Source organism: Populus trichocarpa, chromosome 9 (genome assembly GCF_000002775.5).
Source record: "Populus trichocarpa isolate Nisqually-1 chromosome 9, P.trichocarpa_v4.1, whole genome shotgun sequence".
NCBI classification, from domain to species: Eukaryota; Viridiplantae; Streptophyta; class Magnoliopsida; order Malpighiales; family Salicaceae; genus Populus; species Populus trichocarpa.
Window position 1 is genome coordinate 12,404,115 of NC_037293.2, and position 25,813 is coordinate 12,429,927.

General features: G+C 34.7%; 4 protein-coding genes across 5 annotated transcripts; 2 read left to right on the plus strand and 2 right to left on the minus strand.

The window, feature by feature from the left end:
• Positions 1–2,965: 2,965 nt before the first annotated feature.
• On the plus strand, positions 2,966–4,753 carry LOC7460079 (small RNA-binding protein 11, chloroplastic). The gene is made up of 4 exons (XM_002313570.4): positions 2,966–3,136; positions 4,232–4,300; positions 4,378–4,484; positions 4,556–4,753. The coding sequence occupies exons 1-4, from the start codon at positions 3,019–3,021 to the stop codon at positions 4,589–4,591; spliced, it is 330 nt and encodes a 109-aa protein (XP_002313606.1). The 5' UTR covers positions 2,966–3,018; the 3' UTR covers positions 4,592–4,753.
• Positions 4,754–5,118: 365 nt separating this feature from the next.
• Positions 5,119–11,910, minus strand: LOC7460078 (uncharacterized). The gene is made up of 14 exons (XM_002312801.4): positions 11,490–11,910; positions 11,240–11,412; positions 10,886–10,989; positions 10,053–10,119; positions 9,096–9,188; positions 8,853–9,017; positions 8,620–8,760; positions 8,445–8,522; positions 7,943–8,055; positions 7,791–7,851; positions 7,302–7,469; positions 6,440–6,541; positions 5,726–5,815; positions 5,119–5,593 (listed from the first exon to the last, which is right to left on the minus strand). Exons 1-14 carry the CDS (start codon positions 11,788–11,790, stop codon positions 5,531–5,533), a joined length of 1,719 nt encoding a protein of 572 aa, XP_002312837.2. The 5' UTR covers positions 11,791–11,910; the 3' UTR covers positions 5,119–5,530.
• Positions 11,911–15,307: 3,397 nt separating this feature from the next.
• Positions 15,308–19,085, minus strand: LOC7478572 (uncharacterized). 2 transcript variants are annotated; one of them, XM_002312800.4, is made up of 9 exons: positions 18,881–19,083; positions 18,170–18,336; positions 17,851–17,958; positions 17,718–17,774; positions 17,118–17,198; positions 16,737–16,771; positions 16,408–16,497; positions 16,160–16,319; positions 15,308–15,855 (listed from the first exon to the last, which is right to left on the minus strand). In XM_002312800.4, exons 1-9 carry the CDS (start codon positions 18,996–18,998, stop codon positions 15,736–15,738), a joined length of 936 nt encoding a protein of 311 aa, XP_002312836.1. In that variant the 5' UTR covers positions 18,999–19,083; the 3' UTR covers positions 15,308–15,735. The 2 variants fall into 2 exon arrangements, with proteins under 2 accessions (XP_002312836.1, XP_024464030.1); XM_024608262.2 differs by lacking the exon at positions 15,308–15,855 and having other exon boundaries at positions 16,170–16,319; positions 16,408–16,502; positions 18,881–19,085.
• A 370-nt stretch (positions 19,086–19,455) lies between these two features.
• On the plus strand, positions 19,456–24,995 carry LOC7478571 (ruvB-like protein 1). Its single transcript, XM_024608425.2, has 12 exons — positions 19,456–19,667; positions 19,877–20,065; positions 20,225–20,356; positions 20,463–20,612; positions 20,870–21,025; positions 21,550–21,684; positions 22,073–22,138; positions 22,229–22,335; positions 24,086–24,185; positions 24,264–24,355; positions 24,467–24,536; positions 24,662–24,995. The coding sequence occupies exons 1-12, from the start codon at positions 19,587–19,589 to the stop codon at positions 24,749–24,751; spliced, it is 1,368 nt and encodes a 455-aa protein (XP_024464193.1). The 5' UTR covers positions 19,456–19,586; the 3' UTR covers positions 24,752–24,995.
• The last annotated feature ends 818 nt before the right edge of the window (positions 24,996–25,813 follow it).

The window sequence follows — 25,813 nt, forward strand, 5'->3', positions numbered from 1 at the left end:
AATTTTATTTGATGCAGATCTTGTGGATGTTAAAGTTACTAATGTGAACATCTGTTTTTATGAAGAAAATTTTGGTTTGTTGATGCTACCAAGGCTTCGAGAGAATGGTTACTCTAGGGCTATTCTCGATGAGCCACGGGGACCCAGAAGGCTAATCATGGTTAGGCTTGCTATTGTATCCCGGACTTTCCCCTTAGATGCATGTCCGCCTAACTTCACCCCAGTTGAAGACCCCACCTTTTCCTCATTCTCTCCCGGGGCTTTTTCCAATTTGATATTGGGATTTCCTTTGGCATAAAGGATTCGACCTCCCTGCTGTCAGCCGGGGAAGAAGGGCATTCGCGGGCAGCTTTCGAGAAGGAATAAGCGGTCGTCAGGCCTTGCCCCGTCAGTTCTTACGACTGTGAGTTGGATTTCCTACCAGACTAGAAGCAAGTCCAGCGAAGTCATGTCGGGATGAAATTCTTTGTTTTTTTAGGCCTAAAAACAGGTGTGAAAAAGAAAGAAAGACAGAATCTAGTGAAAGCAGAACCAGCGCTTAAGAATGAGTAGGAAAAGCTGGCACGTCTTTAACGAAAACTTTTGTAAATGTATAACGCTTTTGTTTTTAGTGTGTATGAGTTTTTTTTTTTTTTTTTTTAAAAAAAAAAAAAAGGAAGAAGCGATCGCCATTCTATCAAGAGGGTTGGCATTGAATTGCTCCTAAAATATATATATATATTACTTTTATATTGCTTTCTTGTAAGACTTGTAAAAAATAAAAAAAGGTGAAATTAAATGGTGTTAGAAATTCAAATCTTGATAATTTATAAATAGAGTATTAGTAGCCGAGGTAGCGAAGTGAATTGTTAATCCACCATGCACGGGTTTAATTCATGTCATTTGCTCATAACCTTGAAGCGGATGCTTCATATGGGTTTTTTTTCTCTTCTTTATCATGCAATTTACTTTATTTTTTACTCTTAATTTTAATTTTTAATCTTAAAATTGAATAAAATATAAAAATAAATATAAATAATAAACTATAAGCATTTATATTTTTCTTTTCAAATTCTAATATTTATTTATTATTAAATAATTAACAACGAGATTTATTATCGTTTTTTGCATGTCCCTAAAAATTGAGAGGTGCAAATTCTTCTAATTTATGACCCACCATATATCTGTTATATAAACAAGTAAATTCTCCTTTCTATTATGGATAACAATAACATGGCTGATCATTGTGAGTATAATGGTAGATGTTAAGGGCCATGTTACTATTAATGTTTTTCTGTCTCTGTGTTAAGTTTATTTATTTTTGTTAATAAATGATTTGCTACAAAAGGTTTTTTTTTAGAGAACGTGTGATAATTAATTTCTTTTATTTTTTTAGATAAAGAAACAAATTTTATTTTCTCTTCTATTTACTGCAGCGATGAAGAATCAAATTATCACTATATTTATTTTCTTTTCTACTTCTTTTTTCAAGTGCAGGATAACCCCAAGAGGTTGCGGGTTTTTTTTTCTTCCAATTGGGGCCCTCCCCTCACCACCCCTATGAGGATGATATACAGGGTTTATAACTACTACTTTTATTACATGACGTTTACCTAGCCAACATTTAGATTCACCTTTACCCAAATTTTTCTGGTTCACCCCAGCATTTCTACTTGTTTGACTATTGCTGAAAGTTTTTTAATATTAAACTAACCTTCTTATAAGGTAATTTTAAGGAGACTGAAATTTTTTTTTTTTTACAATCAGTTTCGCTGCAACTTTAGCTAATTATCCATCCCTTTCAAGTGTGATTTCTATATTATGTATGGTAGTGTCTAAGAGCATATCAATTGAAGTGATTCTTTTTATTTTGATTAATCAAAATCTCTTCCCAAACTGTACAAGCTTCTTTCAAAGCAGCTCATGCCAAGTGGTGGCCATGGCTCAATGTCGAGGTAGAGCCACATCCCTCGAGTGGTGCTCTAAGTGCCGAATAAACCTCATGAGGAGGCAGCTAGGAGTTTAATTCAAGATCAAACTAGTTTTATTCTGAAATGTAATCTCCTTCTCTTAACTTTGTCCTTTTTGTCGTTCAAATTCTTCCTGAAAAAACTGAGCCCCCATTCAATATTGTAAACCCGATATTTTATTTGAACTATAAATAAATTAATTCAAGTAAATTGCTTTCAATCGTCTTTTACAAAGTACATTATGTTCTTCAACATATATAACCTTGACATGGTTTAAAGTTAAAACCTGACTCTTAACCTATTGATTTTTTAAAAATAAATTAATCAAAATAACTTTTCTTTTATTTTTTTTAAATTACCTGGATTGACCCTCAATTTATGATTTGAATCTTCCTGAACTGGATTTTACCACTATACTTTTAAGTTAAAAGAATGACAAATTCATATGGTAAAAAAAAAAATAACCATGCAAGATGATGGACATAAATTACATAATAGATGAATGAAGGGTATCGAATTGAAAAGAAAAAAATTTGGAATAAAATTTTATGATATTTTATATTTTCTTCTATATATCCATGTAAAAGAACAAAAATTCTCTCCAATTTCTGTCATAGAGACAAATAAAATTGTCTCCATCTTTGCAAACTTAACACATTTGATTTCTCTATCATACATGTTTCAAGTGTCATGTACCCTAAACAAAACGCTACCAAAAAGAATAAAGATGTCCTAAAATTCCCATGCAATATTAGTTAGTAATTTGAAGTGTGGTCCTTAACTTAATAGATTATTATAAAAAATAAATTTTTGATCATAACTCAAAATCAAAAATAATTTCGTTCATAGATCAAGCTAAAAGACCTCTAAATTTCTCTTAAAAACTTAAATTTGTTTCACCTTTGTCGAAGTTTTGGATGTTTTCAAATTCCAAAACTTAAATGTAAGTATCTATATAGTTAGAGGACTTATTTGAAGTTTTCCCAACATTGCTTAACTCTGCATTCACTACACTGCAAAACTGCTTCCTTCTTAAGTTGCCCTGCTTCTCTTCCCTAGTGAAATAAAAATGGCGACTTTAACAGGAATTACCCGAAGCTCTCTCAAAGTTTTCTCTCAACCGCAACTTTATCCTCAACCCCTACTGTTCTTTTCCAAAGGATTCTCTGCTAAAGTTTTTGTCAAAGGTATTCTCCCTCCCTCCCTCTCTTCTTTCAAAATTTTAGCTCAAGTGTTTGCTGTTCTTGTTGGAAACAATCAAATTTTATAACACCCAACAGAAAGTTAGCATTCATTTCTTGATATCATTAAGTTCAATCAGTTTACTAAAGAAAACCCAGAATTTTCTATCCAAATTTGTGATTAATTGAAGCTGGATTTTTAGGATTTCACTTTTATGGAAGAATTTGGAGAAGGAGAAAAAGAAGGCATTTTTTTTTCTTTCAAAATTTTAATAATATATGCTTCCCATTTGAATGTATACCAAGGAATTCAAGTTGAGTTTAGCAACAAAGATGAAGCGCGATTTGGAACTTCTTGCTTTCACTTCACATCTGCAGAGTCTGCACAACCCAGTTTACAGGTCTCATTTTTGTCCAACATGACTCAAGGATTTGCCTGGTTTATCCACTTCTTGCTTAGCCTGGCTAGCTAGGAATCATCTTTGTAGTTGAGTTAATCTACAAGCCCTAAGTTTTACACTTCAGTGGAAACTTAAATGTACAAATTTAGAATCCTTGTCTCGTTTCCAAACAAATTTAAAGAGCAAGTTCGTTTGTTCTAAACAATTGTTCTTGTTTCTGCTTAAGGTTGAATTACTTTTCTTCAAATTTGTCTGTTCAGATAAAAAGATCCTTGAATTGTACATACGAGGTTCATGATATTCTGCGATGAGCTTTGCTTTACTTTGCTAGCATGTTCAAGGATTCCTTGGTGCTTGCCCACATAAGTTTTGACTTGCCTGGGCATGTTTGTTTACTCTATTATACCCATGATGAGCCAATTTAGCTACTTTCGGATTTGGGCTGGGGCGGTTACGGAGTATGTGCTCTCACAACTCAATGGAACCTTGTTTTCGAACCAGTGAGATCAGTCACAGGAGGTCATCTTTCAATTCCGTGTCTTTAAGTGGCAGAAGGATGTGTTTAGTTTTATGCTGGCCATCTACCTGTCTACAGCAACCCTCTTATAGCCAGGCTTCAATCAAATATAGAAGCTGTGCCGTTGCCATATGCCATCTTTGCATGCTATTCCTGTTGCTTGAACTAACAGCTTTGCTGCAGGTTTATCTTTCTCCAGTACAGAGAAGAAAATAGCTGAAGCATTTTCAGAATTTGGAGAGGTCATTGAAGGTACAACTTGATCCTGCATTTAACCTTAAAAGGCTCGTTTCTTTCCTGATCATTGTTAACATTCTACCGCCCCCCAGCTAAAATAGTAATGGACAAAGCCAGAAAGAGACCTAAAGGTTATGGGTTTGTAACCTTCGCTAAGAAGGACGCCGCTGAGAAGGCTTGTGAGGGAATGAATGGGAAGGTAATTGCATTTCTTCTTATGTCTCCATTCTCTATACTGCCATACCAAGAATAACAAATGAATGCTCGCAGCTGCTAGATGGACGAGCCATTTATGTGAGGTTTTGAATTTACTAGCGCAACGCCGCAGGAGCCTCCGTTCAAAGACGGATACTTTTTTTCGACGCTGGATTGCTTGTAAATTGAGATTAAATCTCTCGGTTAACAATTTCAAGGATGACAAAAGGTGATCTCGCTCAAAATCAAAGAAAATTATAATTTTAGTTTCCAGCCCTTGGTTTTTGTTGTTTTTTAATTCCCTAACTTTTTTTTTTCTTCAATCAAAAAATGCCTGATTGCAATTGTTGCGAGGTTGATATGGTGGTATTAGGTGCTATAAAAAAAGTTACCTTGAATGGATAGCGATGATGGGACACACATAAAGACCAATGCCAGCAGCTGCATTTATTTATTAAAAAACAGTGTAAATTGTGTTTTTAAATTTTTAAAAAATTTAATAATTTATATATTTTAGATTGTTTTGATATGTTAATGTTAAAAATAAATTTTTAAAAATAAAAAAATATCAATAATATACATTTTAATATAAAAAATTATTTAAAAAATAACCGCTACGCTAAACTTAAAACAAACAATTAAGGTCGTGAAATTGAGAAATTTAATTTCCAGAGGAAACTGCACGAAAACCTCAGAAAAAGGCCACCACGAAATCATGTTCCTCTACAAAAATTGCTGGCTATTGTATCTTGTTTGAAACATCCTTTACCAAAAAAATTTCTTCATCCTACGTTAACAAATCTCAACTCATTCAGTATAATAAAATTTAAAAAAAAAATCCTCCTAGGACCAAAATTAAACTGATCCCCCGTGATTCCGAACTAAACAATAACACACTGCTAGTAGTAACCAGCAAACTCCTCCATGGCAGAGATTACATTCTACGCTACATGTGATGCTCTTCAACAACAAAGATAAACAGCTTTGGTGCACTGATCCCGGCTTCATTTATCATGCTGTTTTCACCTACGAGAATTTCATCATTTGCTGTCATGCTGTTTTGACCTTACGAGAAGGAGGCCGTCGGAATAAACTTATAAGATCGTCAAGACCCTGTTAAACAGCATCATTGGAAATTCAGCTTTTTAGTTCAGCTCATTCGCACATGGTTGTGAAGGCGGTGTAGCCAAAAAAATGTACATTCAAAAAACAATGAAAGCTTGATAAATTGAGATGAGAGGGTACCCTTGTTGTGATGACAAGGAAAGTGAAAAGTATAATCAAATATGACCCTAGCACTAGAAGCAACAGCAAGTCGAATGTTACGCTAGCAACCTGTAACAACACATTTGAACTGATTATCATTCAAGCCAGTGGAGAAATTAATAATTTAGTTCGTACAAGACAACAGGTGCAATAACATGGAAATAAAATGCATCTCAAAGGTCAAAAGAAAATTCTGGTTAGTAAATACAACAAAGATTGTGCTGTAAAGGGCAAAAATACCATGGATAAATAAATGTTACAAGGGGATTTCCTAGATCTGGTAATACGTAGGATCTTAGAGAATGAAATTTGGAGACAATTCTATTCTTCAGTTTTTTGCCAAGTGACTGGTCTCAGCACTTGAGTTTGCATCCATGCAATTATCCCAGCACTCAAGACTTACCAATGTTGCACCAAAAATTGACCCAGCCAAATCAATGCGTGAACAAAGCAATTTAGGTTGTGATTGTTATAGTTTGGAAAATCAACGAGAGGAAGACGGTGAACTAAAAAGTGATACCCACATATCATTCATTAAATACGTTCTCGAGACACTTGTGTTCAGATACATAAAAAAGATGTCTTTTCCGACAAAAAGAAATATCCAGCTATGAAAATGACATAAACAGAGAGAGAGGGAGAGAGGCATGTTAAAAAAAATAATTGCCAACTGGAGAAATAAAAAGTAAGAACCTGATAAATATTTAGTTTAGCTTTAGTTGAATCATAGAGTGTGAACATCCCATCAAGCACCTCATGATGCACATTTACTTCATGAGTATGATCTTCTAGTTCCTGCAGAAGGACAAAAACAAATCAACTCAAAAGTAAACTACAGAAAAAACTGGAAGAAAGGAACTTTAATGTTTTCTTTACAGTGTTACGCTGCAGCCTAATAAAACCCCCGGACCCCAAACCAAGACACCAAATCAAATTTCTCAGTGGGAAAAAATAACAGGTCTTTTCCAGTTTTTTAAGTAGTATCATCAAACATCTCTGAAGCACTTATACAGCATCTTCCTGTGTTTTGGATAAATTGGATTCCAGAAGTCAGCATTGAAGAGACCATCAGACAGGGAAAAAATATAGGTGACCAAGAACAGCTTGCATAAAAATCAATCTGATAAAACTAGTACTTTGAAATGATAAATGATAATGACATCCGCATGAACTCTATAGAAGGAGCATCCTTAACATAGAGAACAAAAATTAAATGTTATTTCATTTTCTGTATTGGGGGAAAAAACAGAGAGAGAGAGAAAGATACATGAAGTGTTTATTCACATTAGCACATGAAAGAAACAATATTTCTGCACCTACATAGATAAAAGTTAAACAGTTGCCAAACAGAAAGGAAGCTGGCTGTAACAAAAGAAATTTGAATATTTCAACTCAAATTAGCAATTTTGGAAAATATAAAAGAACGTAAATATCCTACACAGTAGTCTGCAGTTAACAAGGCCTCGCACAAATTTGAGCAAAAAGCACCATTGACCATACAATAAAGAAAACCATGAAAATAATAATTGTCCAAGAACATTTGCAAATAATAGACCTTTTTCAGTGCCATGACAAACGGATCATTCTTTGTTAGAAATGGCACCACTCGAGGTGTTTTTGACAAAAGATCCAACCATGATCTTATGTAAGGAGCATTGACAGCCAAACTAGTGTCGTCCGCAAATATTTGAATGTTCTTCCCTTGGCAACCATAGATATGCCTCTGTATGACAAAATAAAATATCTCAGAGAACACAAAACTAAAGAGGTTACATGATCCAACAATTTAGCCATTTGTAATCAACTTGTTCCTGGTATGAAAATCCCGACACAGTGCCCCATCATATAGTTAATTCTAATATTCTGAAACCCATGCATGTTAGCACCATTGCACATGTAAGCACACAGCTGTTGCCTTGATCTCACTCCCAGTGAGTGCTACTTCACAAAATTAGTCTTCAAACAAATGAGTGATGAAGTCAAAACTTCAGTATCAGGATCCATCACAATGCATTAAAACTTATTCTAAGGTGTGTGACCTTACCGCAACACTCTCAGCAACTAGCTTGATGCTTCTAACTATTGCAGTTTCATTAATAAAATGTCTGTCCAGAGAAACAAGATATCAGTATTGCGGAAAAATATAAGATCAGCTATATTTTGTTTATAAAAGAGGTTCAGGTTAAAAAACACAACCTGCTATCAGACAGACCTCCGGTGCTTTCTAAAAGTTCAGGTGCTGTCGATAGTTCAGAAAGGGTAGCAGCCGTCACTCTCAGCTTTGAAAACTGTTCGTGCTCCCAAGCTACCTACAGCAGGTCAACAGCTATATCACCCAGACTAAATGAGAGCATCAAAAGTACAGTGTGTTTGAATCAATTAAACCAAAATTCTAGTAAATGACAAAGAAAACCCCATCCATAATAACAAAAAAGGATGCATACACAAAGTAAACTGATGTCAGTCATCACGATAACAATATGAAAATATTATTTTAAGAATAAACAGCTGGTCATCTAACACACAGTTTGCTCTATTATGGCTATGCCAATATCTCGTTAAATGATGAAAACCATCGATTTCAATGTTCAATACAATTCTCCAATGTTTACCGTTTAAGATTGACAAAAATATTTTTTCTTGAACCAGTAAGCTAGAAAAATGTTATGGTTCAAATTTTCTGGTAAAACTGACTTACTCGAGGATTTGAAATATTAATTTTCTTGTGCTTGAGACCAACTTCAAAGCCCAGTTCTTCTGCTACAGTAGAGAAACCCTACAGAAAACTCAATGGGTCAAACCACAAAACATAGTAATGCTACCTGGCACAACAGAATAACAGCCCTGTACTATTTAATGTTTCATCAGCTTACTTCAAAAATTTGTTTAATAAAGGTATTCTCAGGAGGCTTGGACACATGAATCCACAATTCATTATCCCATGAGCCAATACTATTTAAGCAAATAGCATAATCGATGCTCTCTCGTAGACGTTGATCAAAGCTCCGAAGCCACTTCCAAAGCAAAAATACTAAGATAAGCAAACCAGAGCAAAGAAGTAGATTGTACAATTAAGTTCATAGAAAAGATGATAGGATCTATGCACCTTGTGAGTTCCATTGTAGTTATAAGGTCCGCCGGATGTTAGCCCAAAAAGTAAATTATACCGTCCTCTTGTCTTTGGGTTTGAATAAAGAAGAGAAAATAGCCTAGCTAATTCAAGAAGAGCCACAACGCCACTCCCATTGCTATCACTCCCAACAGATAATGCCTACACGTGTAACTACTTTCACATCATTACACAGTGCATACAAGTTGCAATAGTTTATATCGAATATAATTTACATACAGGAGCAGTTCCAAAAGTATCATATGATGCTACAATAGCAATAGTTGGAAGTTGATTTGGATCTCCATCTGCTTTCAGTCCTGGCAACCACCCCTGCACAATTTAACCATCATTCAGTTTACAAATCATCAGCACTAGCATGAAGAAGAAGCTCAGAGACCTCAGAAAGATTTCCCAGATTACAAACACGAATAATAAAAACAGCAACTAAATTCATTAATAAGGGTGTCTAACTGTTAATATTTCTCTGTACTGAAAATAGGATGAACTATATTAATCAGAATTACAATGCTGCTAATTGTCAACACAGAACTCTGAAACCAATATATGATTTGAATTTGTTTGTCAAGTAACATGCTTTTACACCTGAATTTACATTCTGCTTTTGAAGTTCCCAAATTTTAGTCTTGCTTGAGCACAGTTTGCACAGCCATTAACAAAAGGTTGTATGTTAATCTATAGGTTCCAACACATAATTGGTGATGGCAGTGATATTTAAACAAATACTGTAATGGTGTGTGCTGAAATATTCATAATTATCTATTAAACCTTACACGGCAGAGGCCAGAACACCTATTAAACCCAGAGCACATATCTTCATCTTGTCTTAAGTTCAATATAATTAAATAATGTTTGGAAAGAGGCTAGATTAGTATTGACAAGTGTTCCTGGGCTTTTGTGATTCAATAATGTAGCTAAAGATAACAGAGCAGAGACCGGAATAATAAATTCTTGAGAAACAATGTGTATATCAAAGCAAAATACACCTTAAGTTACAAAACTGCACTGAAATCATATACAAAAGGTTTGTTCAGCATCAGCATTGATTTTGATTGCAATACATTTGAGGGTTTCTAACAAGTGAAATATATCAATGATGAGATGCTCATGGCATGCAACAAATTCCAGTTCATTATGTCTAGTCATTTCTAATGGAAAGAAGAGTTGAAAGTGGACCTGAATGTTTGTGATGCTGGGAGATGCAATTCTCTTAGGTTCTGGAGCAGAGACAACAAGCTTATAGCTGCAAAATTTCCAAGCAAAAATGAATGCAAGAGCCCATCAAACATATTATCAATCTCAACATAAACAAACAAACACACATGTAAAATCACATTTCGTGGGCATGACCAACCATGAGTTGGAAATATGATATATTTAATGTTCGAACCAGATAGCAACCAATACAGGAAGGCATTGCATGTTTTTTATTTATATAGAGCATCAATATCATGGGTTAATCAGCAGGGGAAAATAAAAATTAAACTCCAAAATAATGAAGCATGGGAGAAAAAAACATGACAAGAATAAGTTCATACAAAATGGGTCTTGTTTGCACCAATTTCTGGCTCAAGAAATTGAGAAAATCATTACCCTACAAAAAGAAACTAAACTGAACCTCTGTCCTCCCTCCATGAAAAGTTCACCTTAGGATTTGAGCAACTTCCCCTCAACTCATATTACCATCTTGTAGTGCTTAAATCTGCAGTGAACATGCAAATCCTGTTTCACCTACTTACCATTTTCTTTGTTTCTTTCTTATATGTTCAGAATAGATTCTCTCAGGAAGAGTATAATTATTGCTCAGATATTCTGATTCACAAAACATCATAGGTTACATCCAGGATTAGAAACCCAGAATTCTCAAATGATGCAAATTTTCAAGAAACGACAACAATGGGGTACCTATCCAAACTCGTTTTAGCATGCTGGATGTATTATTTTCTGTGCTGAGGACATAAAACTTTTAACTAGAATTCTCACTTTCCATAATAAAGTTAGGAACTAACCCGCCAGTCGTCGCAGTAGCAGGCTGACCAGAGACATCACTCCTCTTGACATCAGCCAACACAGCATCAATGTCATCATCCTCAAAAGCAAAATATACTGGATACTGCACCAAAAAATGTCACAACAAAGACATAATCACCCAAACCATTTCAAATAAAATGATAAAATATGCTAAAGCATGAGCATATCTCCTCACCAAATTCGTTTTTTTTTCCCTTCTCATTTTAGTTAAAAATAACAAATTAGACCAACCTCAAGAACAAGCTCAAAAATGTAAAATGGGATCCAACAGTTTCCTGCATAAGCAATTCTTATAGAACACGCAGATTTTAAGCATAATTTTTTCCACTCACAGGTATATTGGCATGAATAAGCAATCGTTCAAGCTCCACCAAAACAGTCTTCATCAGCTCCTTCTCACGAATTTGATACTTACTCTCCGTCGCGGCTTCTCTATTTTCAAAATTAAACATTTGCGGCAGCAAAAACAATAATCCTCCAAGAGGCTTTCTTTGCGAGATATATTCTGTCATTAAATCAACCAATTTAATTACTTTACTAAATTTAATTAAGCTCTAAGGTCGATTGGAGAAGCAATTTGACCTTTAACGAAAGTGATGTTCAATTCGCGAACAGGAATGATGAGGACAGTGCGAGAAAGATCGACGCCTGCTGCGAAATGCAAGGAGCCGGCGTGGTGGTTCAGGGTGGCGAAACGAGATCCGAAAGGAACGCCGGATATATCGTATTGGATTAAGCGGTAGACATCGACGACGGTGGCGGCGTCGCAGAGGTCGACGCAAGTGACAAGGATGAAGACGAGAGCAACCATTGAGTAGATTGATTCTAGCATTTGACGCTCCCGCGGATTCTTCGACGACATAGTTTTTGGATTTGATTGCATTGGATCTGATCTAGGGTTTCAATGATTGATCGATCTGTGAAGAAGAATATAAGTATCTGTAGTGTTTAGTTTAGTGTTTGTGATGATATTAGTAGAGAGAGAGAGGGGCTTGTTGACTGCTCGTTGTTCTGTTTAGAATGAAATTTGATTAGATATGGAAAAACTCAAAGTAGTCCCTCAACTATGTATAGTTTTTTAGAATAGTCCTCCAACTTTTGGTTTCATCAATTGGTTCTCCATCTATATACATTTCATCGCTTGGATGTGATCCTTTTATTAAAAATTGGAGATGACCACCTTAAATGTTAAGAAATTTATAACTTGAAATTATTGTTGTTAAATTTCAATATGACTTGGAAAATTTGGATTTAGAGTTTGATCCTGATTAGGTTTTTAATTAAACCAAACAAGTAAATCAGACTTATTTGACATGGTTAAGTTTTTTATAATTTAGTTGACATGATCAAACATGTTTCAAATTCAATTAAGCCAATATCAAGAAAAATAAGATAAATATACCAGTGTTATTAAAAATAATTAACCTAGTAATTTAAATTTTATTTAGTTCATCTTTTAAAATAGATTCAACAATGTTAAAATTACTTAATTGTTGTTTTTTTAATTAAGATAAGTTGGGATATATTTAGCACAATTAAAGTAATTCTATGTTATAAGTTTAGATATGTTCATGGATGTATTAAGTGCGAGGGGAAATGGGTATTTTAACTTATAAGACGTGGGGAAATTAGGGTTGGTTGGGGAATATGTGACTAAGATATATACTATTTAATGCAATCTTTAATTTAAAAAAAAAATCCAGGGATTTGATTGGGGGGAAATTGTATATAGATGGAGGAAATAATTAGAATTGGTAACTAGAGGTTCCAATCGAGAAACTATGTATAATTGGGGGATGACATGATGCATGTCCAAAACAATTGGAAATAAATTGCCGTGGCAGTTTATTAACAGGCACAATAGTTTAGTCAATCATGAAGCATGAATTAAATTTTTAGTTTTTGTTGTTATCCATGTTACATTTCATCGCATCTTTTTTTTAATTTTTTTTTAAAAAAGAAGATTACATTTTTTTTAAAAAAAATCAATAATCAAGTTAAATTTTGATTAATTTGATAATACGATAAAAAAAAATTAACTTAGACAAAGCCGGGTTAGTATGTGAAATTTGTCACCTAGACACAAGATATGTCAAAATTACGTGTTTGTCGTACATTCTATATCATGAGGCCAGAATAATTCGATAGAAAAAATTGATGATAAATAAAAATAAAACTATAGAGGTTGAAAAACAAATGTAAACCAAGATATTTAATAATGCAACACTAGTTATTTACTCGATCGTGTTTAATGAATTTGTCTATTAAAATCAATATATAATAAAAATCAATAAACAAATAAAATTTATTGAAAAAATAAAAAAAAATAAATATTATGTAAGGTTGCATATATACATATTTACATATATATAAACTATTGATGAATCATATTAACCTCATAAAAAATTAAAAACACTAATATAATTATGAAATAATCGATATTTAAAAAAAGAGGAGGGATATTAATTAAAAAACAAACTTAAAAAATAGTTAAATAAAGACATAAAAAAAGATATTAATTGAAAACAAAGTATCTAGACCGGAAAAGCCTAGGCACGTGGGTCTTGAAGCCCAAACTTGCACTCTTGGGCTTGTTATGTTTTTTTCTTTTTTAAAAGGACGGACAACCCCTATTTTTTTAAAAAATAAAATAAGCAGACAACACGTCACCTGCTATGACAAATGATAAGTCATCTATCTACCTAGATTCCGCCCACCACTACGAAGCTCGAAAAATTAGGCCTACAGGTTTTTTTGCCAAAAGAATCTTTTTTTCAATCCATTTCAACAACAAAAACACCCTATAAATATCATTAGAACACTTATAAACCAACATTTCAACCTAATAAACCCAAAAAGGGTCCAAATCACAAAATGTAATTGGAAAAACTACTTCATCCTTGATTTAGATATGGTTTTTTATGCTATATCAAGGCTTAAAACAACCACAATAAAACTCCTCTCATTTAATGGAATTTGTTGACATCAATTCTAACCAGTTAGGTAGTTGAAGTTGTCACTAATGAAGAGGTTTTTATGTCTTTAATAGAATTCGGCAACTCCTCTATTTTTCAATAAAAAAATAACTAAAAAAAAAAAAAGTTTAGTATCATTTTAACGAAAGAAAATGATGGGGGTAAAAATATACTTTCCAAACAACTTGCAAAGCCACCATTTATATTATCCATGATTTTCACTCTGGTCCTCTGTCTTGTAGTTTAACCCTCCCTTAAAAAAATATACAACCGGGTGCTATTTTTTACTCAAAATAACTCAACTGTGCAAAATAAAAATTCAAGAATCAAATTGAAAAGCACCGAGGCTTATGGCCCAGCGGCAGAGGCAAGGTTTCCTTGCCTCTGTCACATGGGTTCGAGTCTCAGCGTACATACTTGTTACCTCCGCGGTGTCTTACCTGCCTACTAGGCTTGCAGGGTGTTCAGTGGGTCCGGGGATTGGTTGTGGTGCGCGTAAGCTGGCCCGGACACCCTGGGTTACCAAAAAAAAAAGAAGAATCAAATTGAAAATAACAAAAAAACATTGTTCCAGTATATATATATATATATATTTCAATTCAATAAATTGTCAGGATGAGGTGAGTTCAATAACTATAGTATGATAACTGATTAATATGGAGATTTGAACTTTGATGCAAAACAATCAATTAGCAAATCTTTAAAGTTGATTTAAGAACTAGGAATGATGTGCGAAGAAGAACCACATCAGGTTTCTAGCCTTAATTAAAATAGCTTCTTGAACGAAAAAATTCTCAAATTTTCATCCCACCAATTCCATTGCAATGCAATCCATATGTTTATTTAGGATTCCATTAATTTGGACCATTCATAGATGAATTGGACTCAAGCAACGAATTTTTAACACGATTCGACCTTTGTCTTCATAGGAGCCGCCCAATTTTGAGCTGCTTGCTGGCATCAAGCTATTGGTATTTTGCCCATCTGCTGCAAATTTTTTGATTTTTTTTTTATTTTTTTATTTTTTTTTTTTATGATTCTAGATTATTATAACAATCTCAAATATTACTACCTTTACAAGGGCTCATGTGGCAATTGACCTTTACAAGGGCTCATGTGGCAATTGACAGTTTTCTTTTTTCCTGTTTAGTTTACACTTGCATGAGGCCTCAACCAGACTAACAACCATTAAAAATGCATCCACAGGTTGAAGATGAAGTTAAGAGGCAGAAGCACAACAATTTTGGAGGCGATTTATGACAGAAGACTTGTTTCACTCGTATGCAAATATGGGGAACTAGGATAATGATCATCATGCCTTTCGGTGTATTGCTTCCTTGCTCCCACAAAAATAAGATCCATCATGATAATTATCCGTAGATCCCACTTTGATGTGAGTGCTTACCAACAATTAGGAAACATTAGTTTCAGAAGATGGACCTGAATTTATAAATGAAAGTGTTAGGCAAATCCATTTAAAAGAATTCATGGAAGAGACAGAAATTAGATTATTCTGTATGATCTAATTACAACACTGTCGCAAAGCACTTCCACTAGTGAAGCCTATGCTGGAGTTGCACTTGTCATGTTCTTTGCAGGGGGGTTGACTTTAACCAGCAAGCTTTGCTTGAACTCACTTTAGAAAACCATGCAGTTCCATTTCTGAGTAACCCTCGGGATGGTTTTTTTCCGCGGGAACCTTCTCAAGGAATTCAACATAGGTTGACCAAATCAAGGGAGCAGGAATTGCAAACTGTAGTGCCTACTAAGCTCTTTGGGAAGCATCTCATTCTACTATGAAATGGTTTAAGCGTGGAGGGGTCGTACACCTTTGACAAGCTTGAGCAAAGATCTCAGTCACTTGAGCCTTCCCCACTATCTGGGAAAACAAGCTTCAGGTCATCGTTATCCCTGTATACTTGCACGAGAGCTGAGGCTTTGTATACAAACATCCCAAACATGGCAGGCACAATCTGTGGGAGAACAACAGAATGATAAGAAATTAAGAATCAACTCACTCCTTTTCTTTCATTCCTATCGCGAGACCACATGGGTAGCCAGCCTCCCACCCCAAAAAAATTGAAAACTCCAAACCTAGTGTGAGTAGATTTGATTTTTGTAAGATTCTTTAGTTTAATGCTAAGATATTTATTAAGCTAACTGATCCCTATGAACAGAGACTCGAACCACAATTTTTTCATCTCCAATAGCATTATGGAAATTTTCTTCAGTCTGCAATTAAAAACTGCAAAAGGAATGGTTTCAAGGAACATATACCTGGATTTCAAAAAAATCATTGGGAAAATATTGATGTGACAGGACCCACAATCCATAAATTGCAGCCGGTATCACAATCCTTGGAGATGAAAGAGCAATACCGCTTCCCTTAATTGATCTCTCAAATGAGTCCCTAAGATCCTCACTTCTTATCCCAATCCTGAGATAAAAAGCAGCTGCTGACTTACAAAAAAGAAGAGAGTATATGATCACTTAATCAAAGAAATGAGTGGAGTTTTTCATTATACTTCTTAGACTTCTTTTTCCTGAAAATAGGAGGAACCATTTCCTTGGAAAGATTGTCTGCATGTTGATATAAGAGTTGAAGGTATAAGCAACTGCACTGAAATTGAAAATGGTTAGATTGCCAGGATGAACGCAAGAAAAAAAAGGTTCCTATTTTAGTCTTCCTAAAGGAAACTAAAACATACAGCAAGTTATATCATAAAGCTAAGGTCATTCAAATGTCAAATAATTGGATATCTGACATCAAGAAGGTGTTAACTCATTTAAATAGATTACCTGTAGTTCAATGGAAAAACAGGCTGAACATATAAGTAAAAGTGTGTCAACTAACCTGAAAAGCACTCCAATTGCATAACTAACAGCAGCCTGTATAATCAATACATAGATCAGTTTCCCGTGAGAAAATGATATTGACATTTCTCCAATATGTGTATCAATTTTTAATCGACAAGACCTTCCAATATATGTACATAACAAAGGAAATTAATACCCTGTTTAGTTTAGCTTAACAACCATAGAAAAGTCAAGGGAATTCAAGTATCTCACAACTGTATGAGATTCAATTATGACAATGTTTAATATATTTTCCAGTTAAATCATGTCAGAAATTACTGATCAATTATAGCAGAGACCATGCCCTTTAAAACAGATAGATTATCTACGATATTAGGTTTTTGATACTCGTGCTGCTTTTTTTCTGTGAAAATTTTACCTGTACCGATAGAACTACTAAGCAATAACCGGTACATGCAGCTCCAATGCTAACTGATAAAAGCATAAGTTCCCTTTTGAGCTGAAAGAGTAAAACAAAAAATCAGTTTGTTCTCAAGCATTACAACAATGAAATATTATAGTGAAATTGTACTTAAAACTTCAAAGAAAAGAAATAAGAAATATGGTCCAAAAACCAGTAGGCCATAGGAAGGTACACAAGAACTAGATAATGCCTACAGCAGAATTTGCTCATTGGAAGAACAACATAACACTTGCATGCTCAAGTTCTTGTGTATCTTCAGTTAAGTAATTACAGTCTTTCCTAAACATAAAACTCATCCAATATTAAGCAAATTTGCCTAAAACAAATGACAAACATCAATAATCATTTTCAAAATACAAAGGACAATCTCAACCAATATGCAGTACTACTAAACATGCAAAGGTAAATATACTAAAATCCCATGCTTACTGGAGGAAGGAGAACAAAACTAAGATAAAAATGTGGACAATGAAATCCACCTAACAAGTTGACTTGAAACTTAAGAGAAAGACAACGTCAATCACTAGATATGCCGAGTTCAGGTAACTATCATACAGCTTCATATTCGAGAAGGTTCAGTCTCTTCCTTCTGTCACTATCATCCTGCAATGCCTGTGCCATAACATGCATGGGTAAGCGATACTGACAAAAATTTAATTTGACAATAATGTACCCATCTAAGCATTACCTTAGCAATGGCTTTCCTGTTCATTGGTGCTGCTGCATTCTCACCTAACACCCACTCCTGGGTTCTAGACAGTTTCAAAAACCCACCATTATTATCACTTTCCATGACCTACATACATTAGATCAATCAAAACTTATTCATAAGAATGTATTATAATAAAGATTCAGCGATCAACATGAAAAAAGGAAGAATCAATCATCCTTTGATATGAAACAAAAATAGAAGAAAACCTAAGGAAGAAAAAAACAAAATGCGGGAACAAATAAAAAAGAACTGAATCTTCTTTTTTTCATTGTGATTGTAAAAGAGTTCATTGTACCTGCTCTGATCCTTGAGGAATGTCGGAAAGTTTATCATCATCAACGTCAACAAATTCCGCAACCCCCCTCTGCCAAAACTTATCACAAGCTTTGGATATAAAATCTCCATTTAGTTGTCTTTCCCTCAAGAACACTCGCAAAACATCATCTTCAGCAAGCTCACTCACTATAAAACAAGGAAACAAAAAAGACAGCACAATGACTAATAGCATTAAAATGCCGACAGCCCATGAATCGAAAGGGACAAAACCAAAACCTCTAATTTTGAAGCAATAATACACATTTCCTGCTTAACCCCGGTAATTCGAACTTACGGGAGCTGGAAAAATGGGGAGGAAAATCTATATACCAACGATCAAGGTCGGTCGTAATTCTTCAGTACTTCATTACAACTCACTTGAACTCACTAAAGAATCTAACTTTAACACTGAAAGCATTACAGAACACAATGACATAAGCCTAAATTCATTTCAATATCTGTCAAAAAGTCTCATTTCTCAGAGTTAACAAAAGCAGCAAAATGGGTCTGAGAAATAAAGAACATCCTTCACTTTTACGCTAGAGAAATTAGTATTAACAGCAAAAATTCATCAATAAAACAAATTCCATTAGTGTTGATGGTTCATATAATCATTTATGAAGCTTAAACTCTCTAGAACTCAAAAAAGAACGAAACTTTGCATAGAAAACAGAGAGAGAGAGAGGCTTACGAGGCTGAGCACTAGCTCTTGACACCGAGACTGAAAGTGGGGTTTTCTTGAAAAGAGGAGGTCTTGGAGACAATTTTGGAGATGTGGAGAAGCAAGCAATTCTAGAGAGTGTATCCATTTGACAATTTTCAGCTACTCTGCTATGATGCTGGTGGCCTTTTCTTTTTTCTTTTCGATGAGTGGATATGAAAACAAATATCTATCAAGCAATTTGATAAAAGATATATAAATCCCCAAATTTTTACATGGCTTAAAAAAACAAAAAAAAAAAACATTCCAAGAGTATATTCTAAGGTTAATTATAAACTTTAGTTACTGTAGTTCAAGGAATGTAATATATCAGTCCTTGTTGTTTTTTTAAATGTGTTAGCACTTTTCTAATGATAACAAGAATTATTAACAATTTGACAAAAAATAAAATTAATCTGAGAGAGAATTCAAAATTGCAATAAGGGGGAAACTTGTTTGAACTACATGATCCAAATTGAATCATCTGGTAAACTATAGGCATCAAAATGTAACTAAACTATTGGATCGTAAGTAAGAAAAAAAACCATGTTTCACATTTTAAAGAGAAGGGCTTAGCTTACAACCATAGAACTTAAACCCTCCACTTTGCCGACGAACGGACCTCTTCTGCACTGCAAAATAAAAAAAAACCTAACTTAGGAAGGACTGAAGCCAGAGAGAGAGAGAGTTGGAGAAGATGAATATAGAAGAAGTACAGTCCACTACCAAGAAACAGAGAATTGCTACTCACACTCATATCAAGGGCCTTGGCCTTGAGGTATGTCAACAGTCAACACTCTTCCTCTTTCCCTTTCAGCGTTCAGGGTTTCTTAAAACTTTCCTTTTTTATTGTTTTACTTCTTTTAGGCCAAAATGGGGCCTTTTCTTAGTTGGATTTATACAACATTTTGAAAACTATTTTCCAGAACTGATTTTTCTTACTAGGTGTCATGGCACCGTGTTGTTTCTTGTTATGTTTCTTTGCAGCCCAGTGGAAGAGCAATTGATATGGCTGCTGGCTTTGTGGGTCAGAAGGAGGCTAGAGAAGCAGCTGGTCTTGTAGTTGATATGATAAAGCAGAAGAAGATGGCTGGCCGTGCTCTCCTCTTAGCTGGTCCTCCTGGAACTGGGAAGACAGCTCTGGCTCTTGGAATTTCCCAGGAACTCGGCACTAAGGTAGCACTCACAATTTTTTCTGTCTGAATTCTCAAATGCTTGGCCAATGTCTTATGCTTTTTTTTAAAAAATTAATATTTGCCAAATTTTTTATAATGTTGTTTAATAGTTGGTGGTCTTTCGAGTTCATATGATAAGGGTTTTGCTTGTTATTTGCAGGTTCCATTTTGTCCAATGGTTGGATCAGAGGTATACTCGTCAGAAGTTAAGAAAACTGAGGTTTTGATGGAAAATTTTCGAAGGGCAATTGGTCTACGTGTCAAGGAGAATAAAGAGGTCTATGAGGGAGAGGCAAGTTATATCCGCTATATTTCTTTGCCAACAGACAATTATCTCATAATCTTTTGTGCATCTTCAAGCTGGTCCGAGATCCTGATGTTGTAGTAGTACGTTTCAGGTGACTGAACTCACACCCGAAGAAACTGAAAGTATAACAGGTGGCTATGGTAAAAGCATTGGTGGTGTAATTATTGGGCTAAAAACTGTCAAAGGAACAAAGCAACTAAGATTGGAAGCCAGTATTTATGATGCCTTGATCAAGGAGAAGGTAAGCTCTTTTAATTCTTTGTTTTCAAAAATTCTTAATCGCTACTTCCAACCTATATGTGTTTTAGAACTCTTTGCGAGCTGGTGCATAAGTCATCACTTATTGTCATTCTATAATAGAAAGGGACTTGTACATTTTGATTACTTGTTTATTCTCTTGGGTTGTTGCCTGCTAATAGTTATAAATTCTTAGCACTTGTAGTTTTAACTTAATCTCTTGTGAAATTGAAATTGCAACACATCCAATACAATTTGCAGGTAGCTGTGGGAGATGTTATATACATTGAAGCAAATAGTGGGGCTGTCAAAAGAGTGGGTAGAAGTGATGCTTTTGCTACTGAATTCGACCTTGAAGCAGAGGAGTATGTCCCACTTCCTAAGGGAGAAGTTAGTAAAAAGAAAGAGATAGTTCAGGTACTGCTCTATTAGCATCAGCTGTGTTGTAACTTATATCTTTATTATAGCATTTGTCCAGGCTTGGTATTTTGCCATTAGAGGCTAAAATGGTTATCTTCTTGCTCCTGTATTTTAGACAATGACATCTTATTTTACTATAATCTATGCATAATGGCGCTGGTATATGTTGCAAGTTGATTCTTGATAAAATCTTTCAGCACAGGGGTTACTTTGTCTTTTAAACAGGACTGACATCATTCTTTGAAGTGCATGGAATCAAAATGATAAGACTCAGGTGTCATATGTGTGTAATATTTGGAAAATGTGTCCTTAAAGAACCCTAGCCAACACTTTTAGATCTGCATTTTGAAGTAGCAGCTCAATGGCTGCAAGCTGTCTAATTAAGCATCTAGGGATTCGATGCCCTTTAATTCGACTGAACCTGTCTCCATGTGAATCTTTTCCTTAAGAGGTTCTAAGCAGTTGCTTTGTACTCATAATGGTCACCGTGAATTTTTTTGTTTTAATTTTCATATCATCAGGATGTAACACTGCATGATCTAGATGCTGCCAATGCGAGGCCTCAAGGTGGGCAAGATATATTGTCTTTAATGGGCCAAATGATGAAGCCCAAAAAAACCGAAATCACTGACAAGCTACGACAGGAAATAAATAAGGTACTGCTTCTGAATCTACGGTAGTTTTTAGTTTCACCTCATTTCTAGGGACCAAGGCCCGAGTTAATTATTTGAAAAACTAAAATAAAATAATATCATTTGAAATTACTTATTACCTTATTTTGTTTGCAAATTATTCTCAAATCTGCAAATACTTGCAAATAGATCACATGCTAATTTGTAAGGATCTAAAGTCTTGAACTCATTCTGTTTATATGTCTTCTGTTTTTCACTAGCAAACAAATAAATGCTATATGTTTTTGGTTTGCATAATTACACTTTCATTACAGATAGCATGCTTTATTTTCTTCCCATTTTTTCAAGCTGTCAAACTTTTAACAGTGATAGGTTATCCCAAGTGTGACTGAAACAAAATTTTTGATGACAGGTTGTTAATGGGTTTATTAACAAGGGTACTGCAGAGCTTGTTCCTGGAGTTCTATTCATTGATGAGGTCCGTTTTTTCTCTTACAACATTTCCAGAACTTTTTCATGCCCATTTATATATTTTTTTACCTTTCTTTTCTCAAATCAACACTCACAGGTACATATGCTGGATATGGAGTGCTTTTCATACTTGAATCGTGCTTTGGAGAGCTCGCTGTCACCAATAGTGATCTTTGCTACAAATAGAGGAATATGTAACGTAAGGTACAAAGGATGTTTTATGTGCAATACAAAGCTTTGCTTGTCCTCGTGTTAGAAACACTGAAAGGTCTGTCAATTTATTCATATATATTTGGTGGTTTAGGGGAGCCAGAACTTGGGTTCTTTTGTCTTGGTTGAGGAAGGAGAAGACTTTTGGATGGTCTTTGCTTTATTGTTGATCATGTAGGAGATCTAGAACTCTGGAATGATATTCGATGTAATTTTTTTTTAATATTTAGCACCGCATAATTAGGAAATTAAGGGATGAAGGGCTGCTTCGTAACTTGTTATGATAGTTGATAAATAATCTGAAGAGCTGCAGCAGGCTAGGATTAATTGCTTGGGAACGGGTAGTTAGTTAAGAACTGCATTCAAGTGGCAGAAACACTAGTTTGTAGGCATCACACCTCCATGGATATGAGACCTCACCACCTTCAAATTTCGAAGTGCAAAGGCTGGAAGAATCTTCTTCAACTTCCTTTTCAAAATGACAACTTTTAGGATCATCATATAGACACCTTACTGGTAGAGTCGGCCCCAGAGCAAATGGATAACTTTAGCAATGATCCAAGGCCCCTACTTGATAAAAAGACTCCAAGAATAAGTAATGTATATTTATCAATCATGCTCTATGAAATGAAGATTGCCTCTGCTTAAAAAGACTCAAAACACAAAATGAAGATTACTCAAGGTTTTATTTGTTAGACATACATAAAAAATAAAAAATAATTTTTTAAAAAATATTTAAAAAAGTTCCATTTATAATTTTATTCAAGCTTATATTCACCTTAAGCTGGCTATGTTTATAGGCAGTTAGGATAGATGATTGAATCACATTGTCATTTACTCATTAAAGAGGTTGTTGATTGAGTGGCAAGATATTTCAGATTTTAACACCATTTGGGAGGCAAAATTGTAATGTGTCCATAAATAGGCTTTTGCTTTTAAGTTCTTCACACCATCATATGGAGCCTGCTTTAAAAGCATACTGAAGTTCCAGATATGTTTAATGATTCTGCATCCAAAACTCTGGGAAATAGAAATGCATTTGTACTCTCTTGGCCAAGTACCTTTCTTCTTTCACCGAGATTTTTACATCTTTTCTGTTTTATAATTTTTTAGATTCCACGAGTATTTTTCTGTTATTTTTTAATTTATTTTTAGCTGTTTTGCTGGTTTAAAGTCTCGTGTACACGGGTTCTGCCCTAAAGATAAAAAATGGAAATAGACATGAAAAATATTTATAAACTGGTTTTATTTTTTTGTCTTTAATATTTATTTCCTCCTTGGTTAGACTTCTTATTGCAGTCTACGACAATTGTTGTTATGTAGTGTGCAACTAAATGCATTCTGTCATGTACGGAACAATCGCTTCTAACCATCGTCATCCAAACCTTATTTTTTGAAAAACTCGTATTCTTTTCAAAAATATCCCATGATGATTTTCATAACATTAGATTTTGTTTTTATATAGAATCTAGAAATCTTAATATCCTCTCATCTCTGCAATGTATTAATTTTTCCCTGTACTATCTTAGGGTTATGAAATTTTGTGACATTATAGAAAGAGAATCAAAATTCTTTTAAATGTATCGATGGCTTCATTTTATTATGTTTTGTGTGAGTATCAATATAACTACATTTTAATTGTCCTCTTCTTGAAACGGCCAATAGCTTGTGCATGCCTTCTACTTTGTCTGTAACATGCTCTTAAATCTGAATTACTGACATGCATGGACAAGTTGCTGTGTAGAGGGACAGATATGAATAGTCCTCATGGCATCCCTGTTGACTTGTTGGACCGGTTGGTGATTATCCGAACAGAAAATTATGGTCCTGCTGAGGTGATACAGGTGGGGTAAACTGTTGCGTAATTTTGCTGTCAAACACTAATTTAATGGCTACTGATGGACTTCTGTTGTTCTGGTCAGATTTTAGCACTTCGCGCGCAGGTTGAGGAACTGCACTTAGATGAAGAGAGTCTAGCCTACCTTGGAGAGATTGGACAACGCTCGTCCTTGAGGTCTTGATAAAATTCATAAATTTACGTGAGGTGCAAATAAGCAAGCCCTCCTTCTCAAGCATATGCTTTAACTGGTACTCTCTCTCTCTCTCTCTCTCTCTCTCTCTTCAGGCATGCAGTTCAGCTATTATCACCTGCCAGCATTGTGGCGAAAATGAATGGTCGAGAAGAGATACGCAAGGTAACGATTGTATCAATACGTCATCGCCTGTTGTTTGTGATTGAATGTACGCTAAGAATGTTTTTCAGTATCAAACTCACGTGTTTTCTTCTTCTTCTTTTTTTGTTGGCCGGCTCAACATATAGGCCGACCTCGAGGAAGTATGTGCATTATATCTCGATGCCAAGTCATCGGCCAAGTTGCTTCAGGATCAGCAGGAGAAGTACATTTCATGATTTTTCCTCGTTCTCAGAACTTTAAATCTGAAGTAGCAGTTTTGTGTTCACGATCAACCCCATATGGAATATTTTATTCCAGATGTGGTAGGGTTTTCCCCTTGTGATTAAGAGTCATTGGCTTCGGTCTGTCCTTCGAGAAAGCAGTTGTAAAGGAAAATGAATTATTATATTGTAACAGTTCCAGAGGCGGATTAACATGAACTTTTGAAATGCAATGGTTTATTTGTTCTTTGACTTTAAATCCTGTACTAGTGCAACTATGTATTTATTATTATAATTTTTACTGTTGCATCTTATATCTATTTCATGGTGAGCACAAAATATTTGTTGCATGGTTGTTCCAGGATCAACATTGTTTTCAGGGATTAGTTAAACTAATTGCTATATTAGACAACGCAGTTGTAGTTTGTGGTTTATAGGCAATGAAACAGGTATTCATGGTAATTGAAATCAACTTTTGCAACACCTCTTTCAATACTCATACCTTTCAACATGTTTTTGCATCCCTGAAATGGGATGTAAGACCTTCACCATACAAGATAAATGAATATGGGAACAAAGGGTCCCCATAATCACCTTGAATGTTTTATTGGTCCCAGTTTTGTGCCATTAAAACATATGGAGTACGAAACAAACTTCACGCAGAGTATGCCCTAGCATGTCACAAATGAAACAAGAATGAGACAGACATTTATATTTGAATTGTATCATGAGCCAAGACCCTTCACCATTACATATTCTTTTCCATCTTTTAAGAGGCTGTCTAGCATCAACACGGACTTGTATTCATATAAAATTCCTCCATATTTCACTATTATTATCTAAGTTATAATCCAAAAACACGCCAATAAAATTCCCTAAATGTTGTCCAATAGCCATGGACATGCAGCCTGCTAGTAAATCATGAATTTTGACCCAAAATTCAACATTATTAATCCGGGACTTCACCCCCTCAATTGATGCAATAGCAATAATTGATTATCAAACGTTCATGGAGCCCCATCAAGGACTCTGTTCGTAAGGTAAAAGCTCTGCAGAATCGTGTCTTTTTTAATGATA

Excerpts from the sequence above, each read along its gene's own strand:
- LOC7460079 (XM_002313570.4), top strand. The coding sequence starts at position 3,019 with ATGGCGACTTTAACAGGAATTACCCGAAGCTCTCTCAAAGTTTTCTCT. Across the intron at positions 3,137-4,231 it reads TGCTAAAGTTTTTGTCAAAG|GTTTATCTTTCTCCAGTACA; the intron begins GTATTCTCCCTC and ends GCTTTGCTGCAG. Across the intron at positions 4,485-4,555 it reads GTGAGGGAATGAATGGGAAG|CTGCTAGATGGACGAGCCAT; the intron begins GTAATTGCATTT and ends GAATGCTCGCAG.
- LOC7478572 (XM_002312800.4), bottom strand. The coding sequence starts at position 18,998 with ATGGATACACTCTCTAGAATTGCTTGCTTCTCCACATCTCCAAAATTG. Across the intron at positions 18,337-18,880 it reads AAGAGCTAGTGCTCAGCCTC|TGAGTGAGCTTGCTGAAGAT; the intron begins GTAAGCCTCTCT and ends CTTGTTTTATAG. Across the intron at positions 17,959-18,169 it reads TTCCTCAAGGATCAGAGCAG|GTCATGGAAAGTGATAATAA; the intron begins GTACAATGAACT and ends TAATGTATGTAG.
- LOC7478571 (XM_024608425.2), top strand. The coding sequence starts at position 19,587 with ATGAATATAGAAGAAGTACAGTCCACTACCAAGAAACAGAGAATTGCT. Across the intron at positions 19,668-19,876 it reads TCAAGGGCCTTGGCCTTGAG|CCCAGTGGAAGAGCAATTGA; the intron begins GTATGTCAACAG and ends GTTTCTTTGCAG. Across the intron at positions 24,537-24,661 it reads GTCGAGAAGAGATACGCAAG|GCCGACCTCGAGGAAGTATG; the intron begins GTAACGATTGTA and ends CTCAACATATAG.
- LOC7460078 (XM_002312801.4), bottom strand. The coding sequence starts at position 11,790 with ATGCAATCAAATCCAAAAACTATGTCGTCGAAGAATCCGCGGGAGCGT. Across the intron at positions 10,120-10,885 it reads GCTACTGCGACGACTGGCGG|CTATAAGCTTGTTGTCTCTG; the intron begins GTTAGTTCCTAA and ends GAAATTTTGCAG. Across the intron at positions 5,594-5,725 it reads TCCTTGTCATCACAACAAGG|GGTCTTGACGATCTTATAAG; the intron begins GTACCCTCTCAT and ends GCTGTTTAACAG.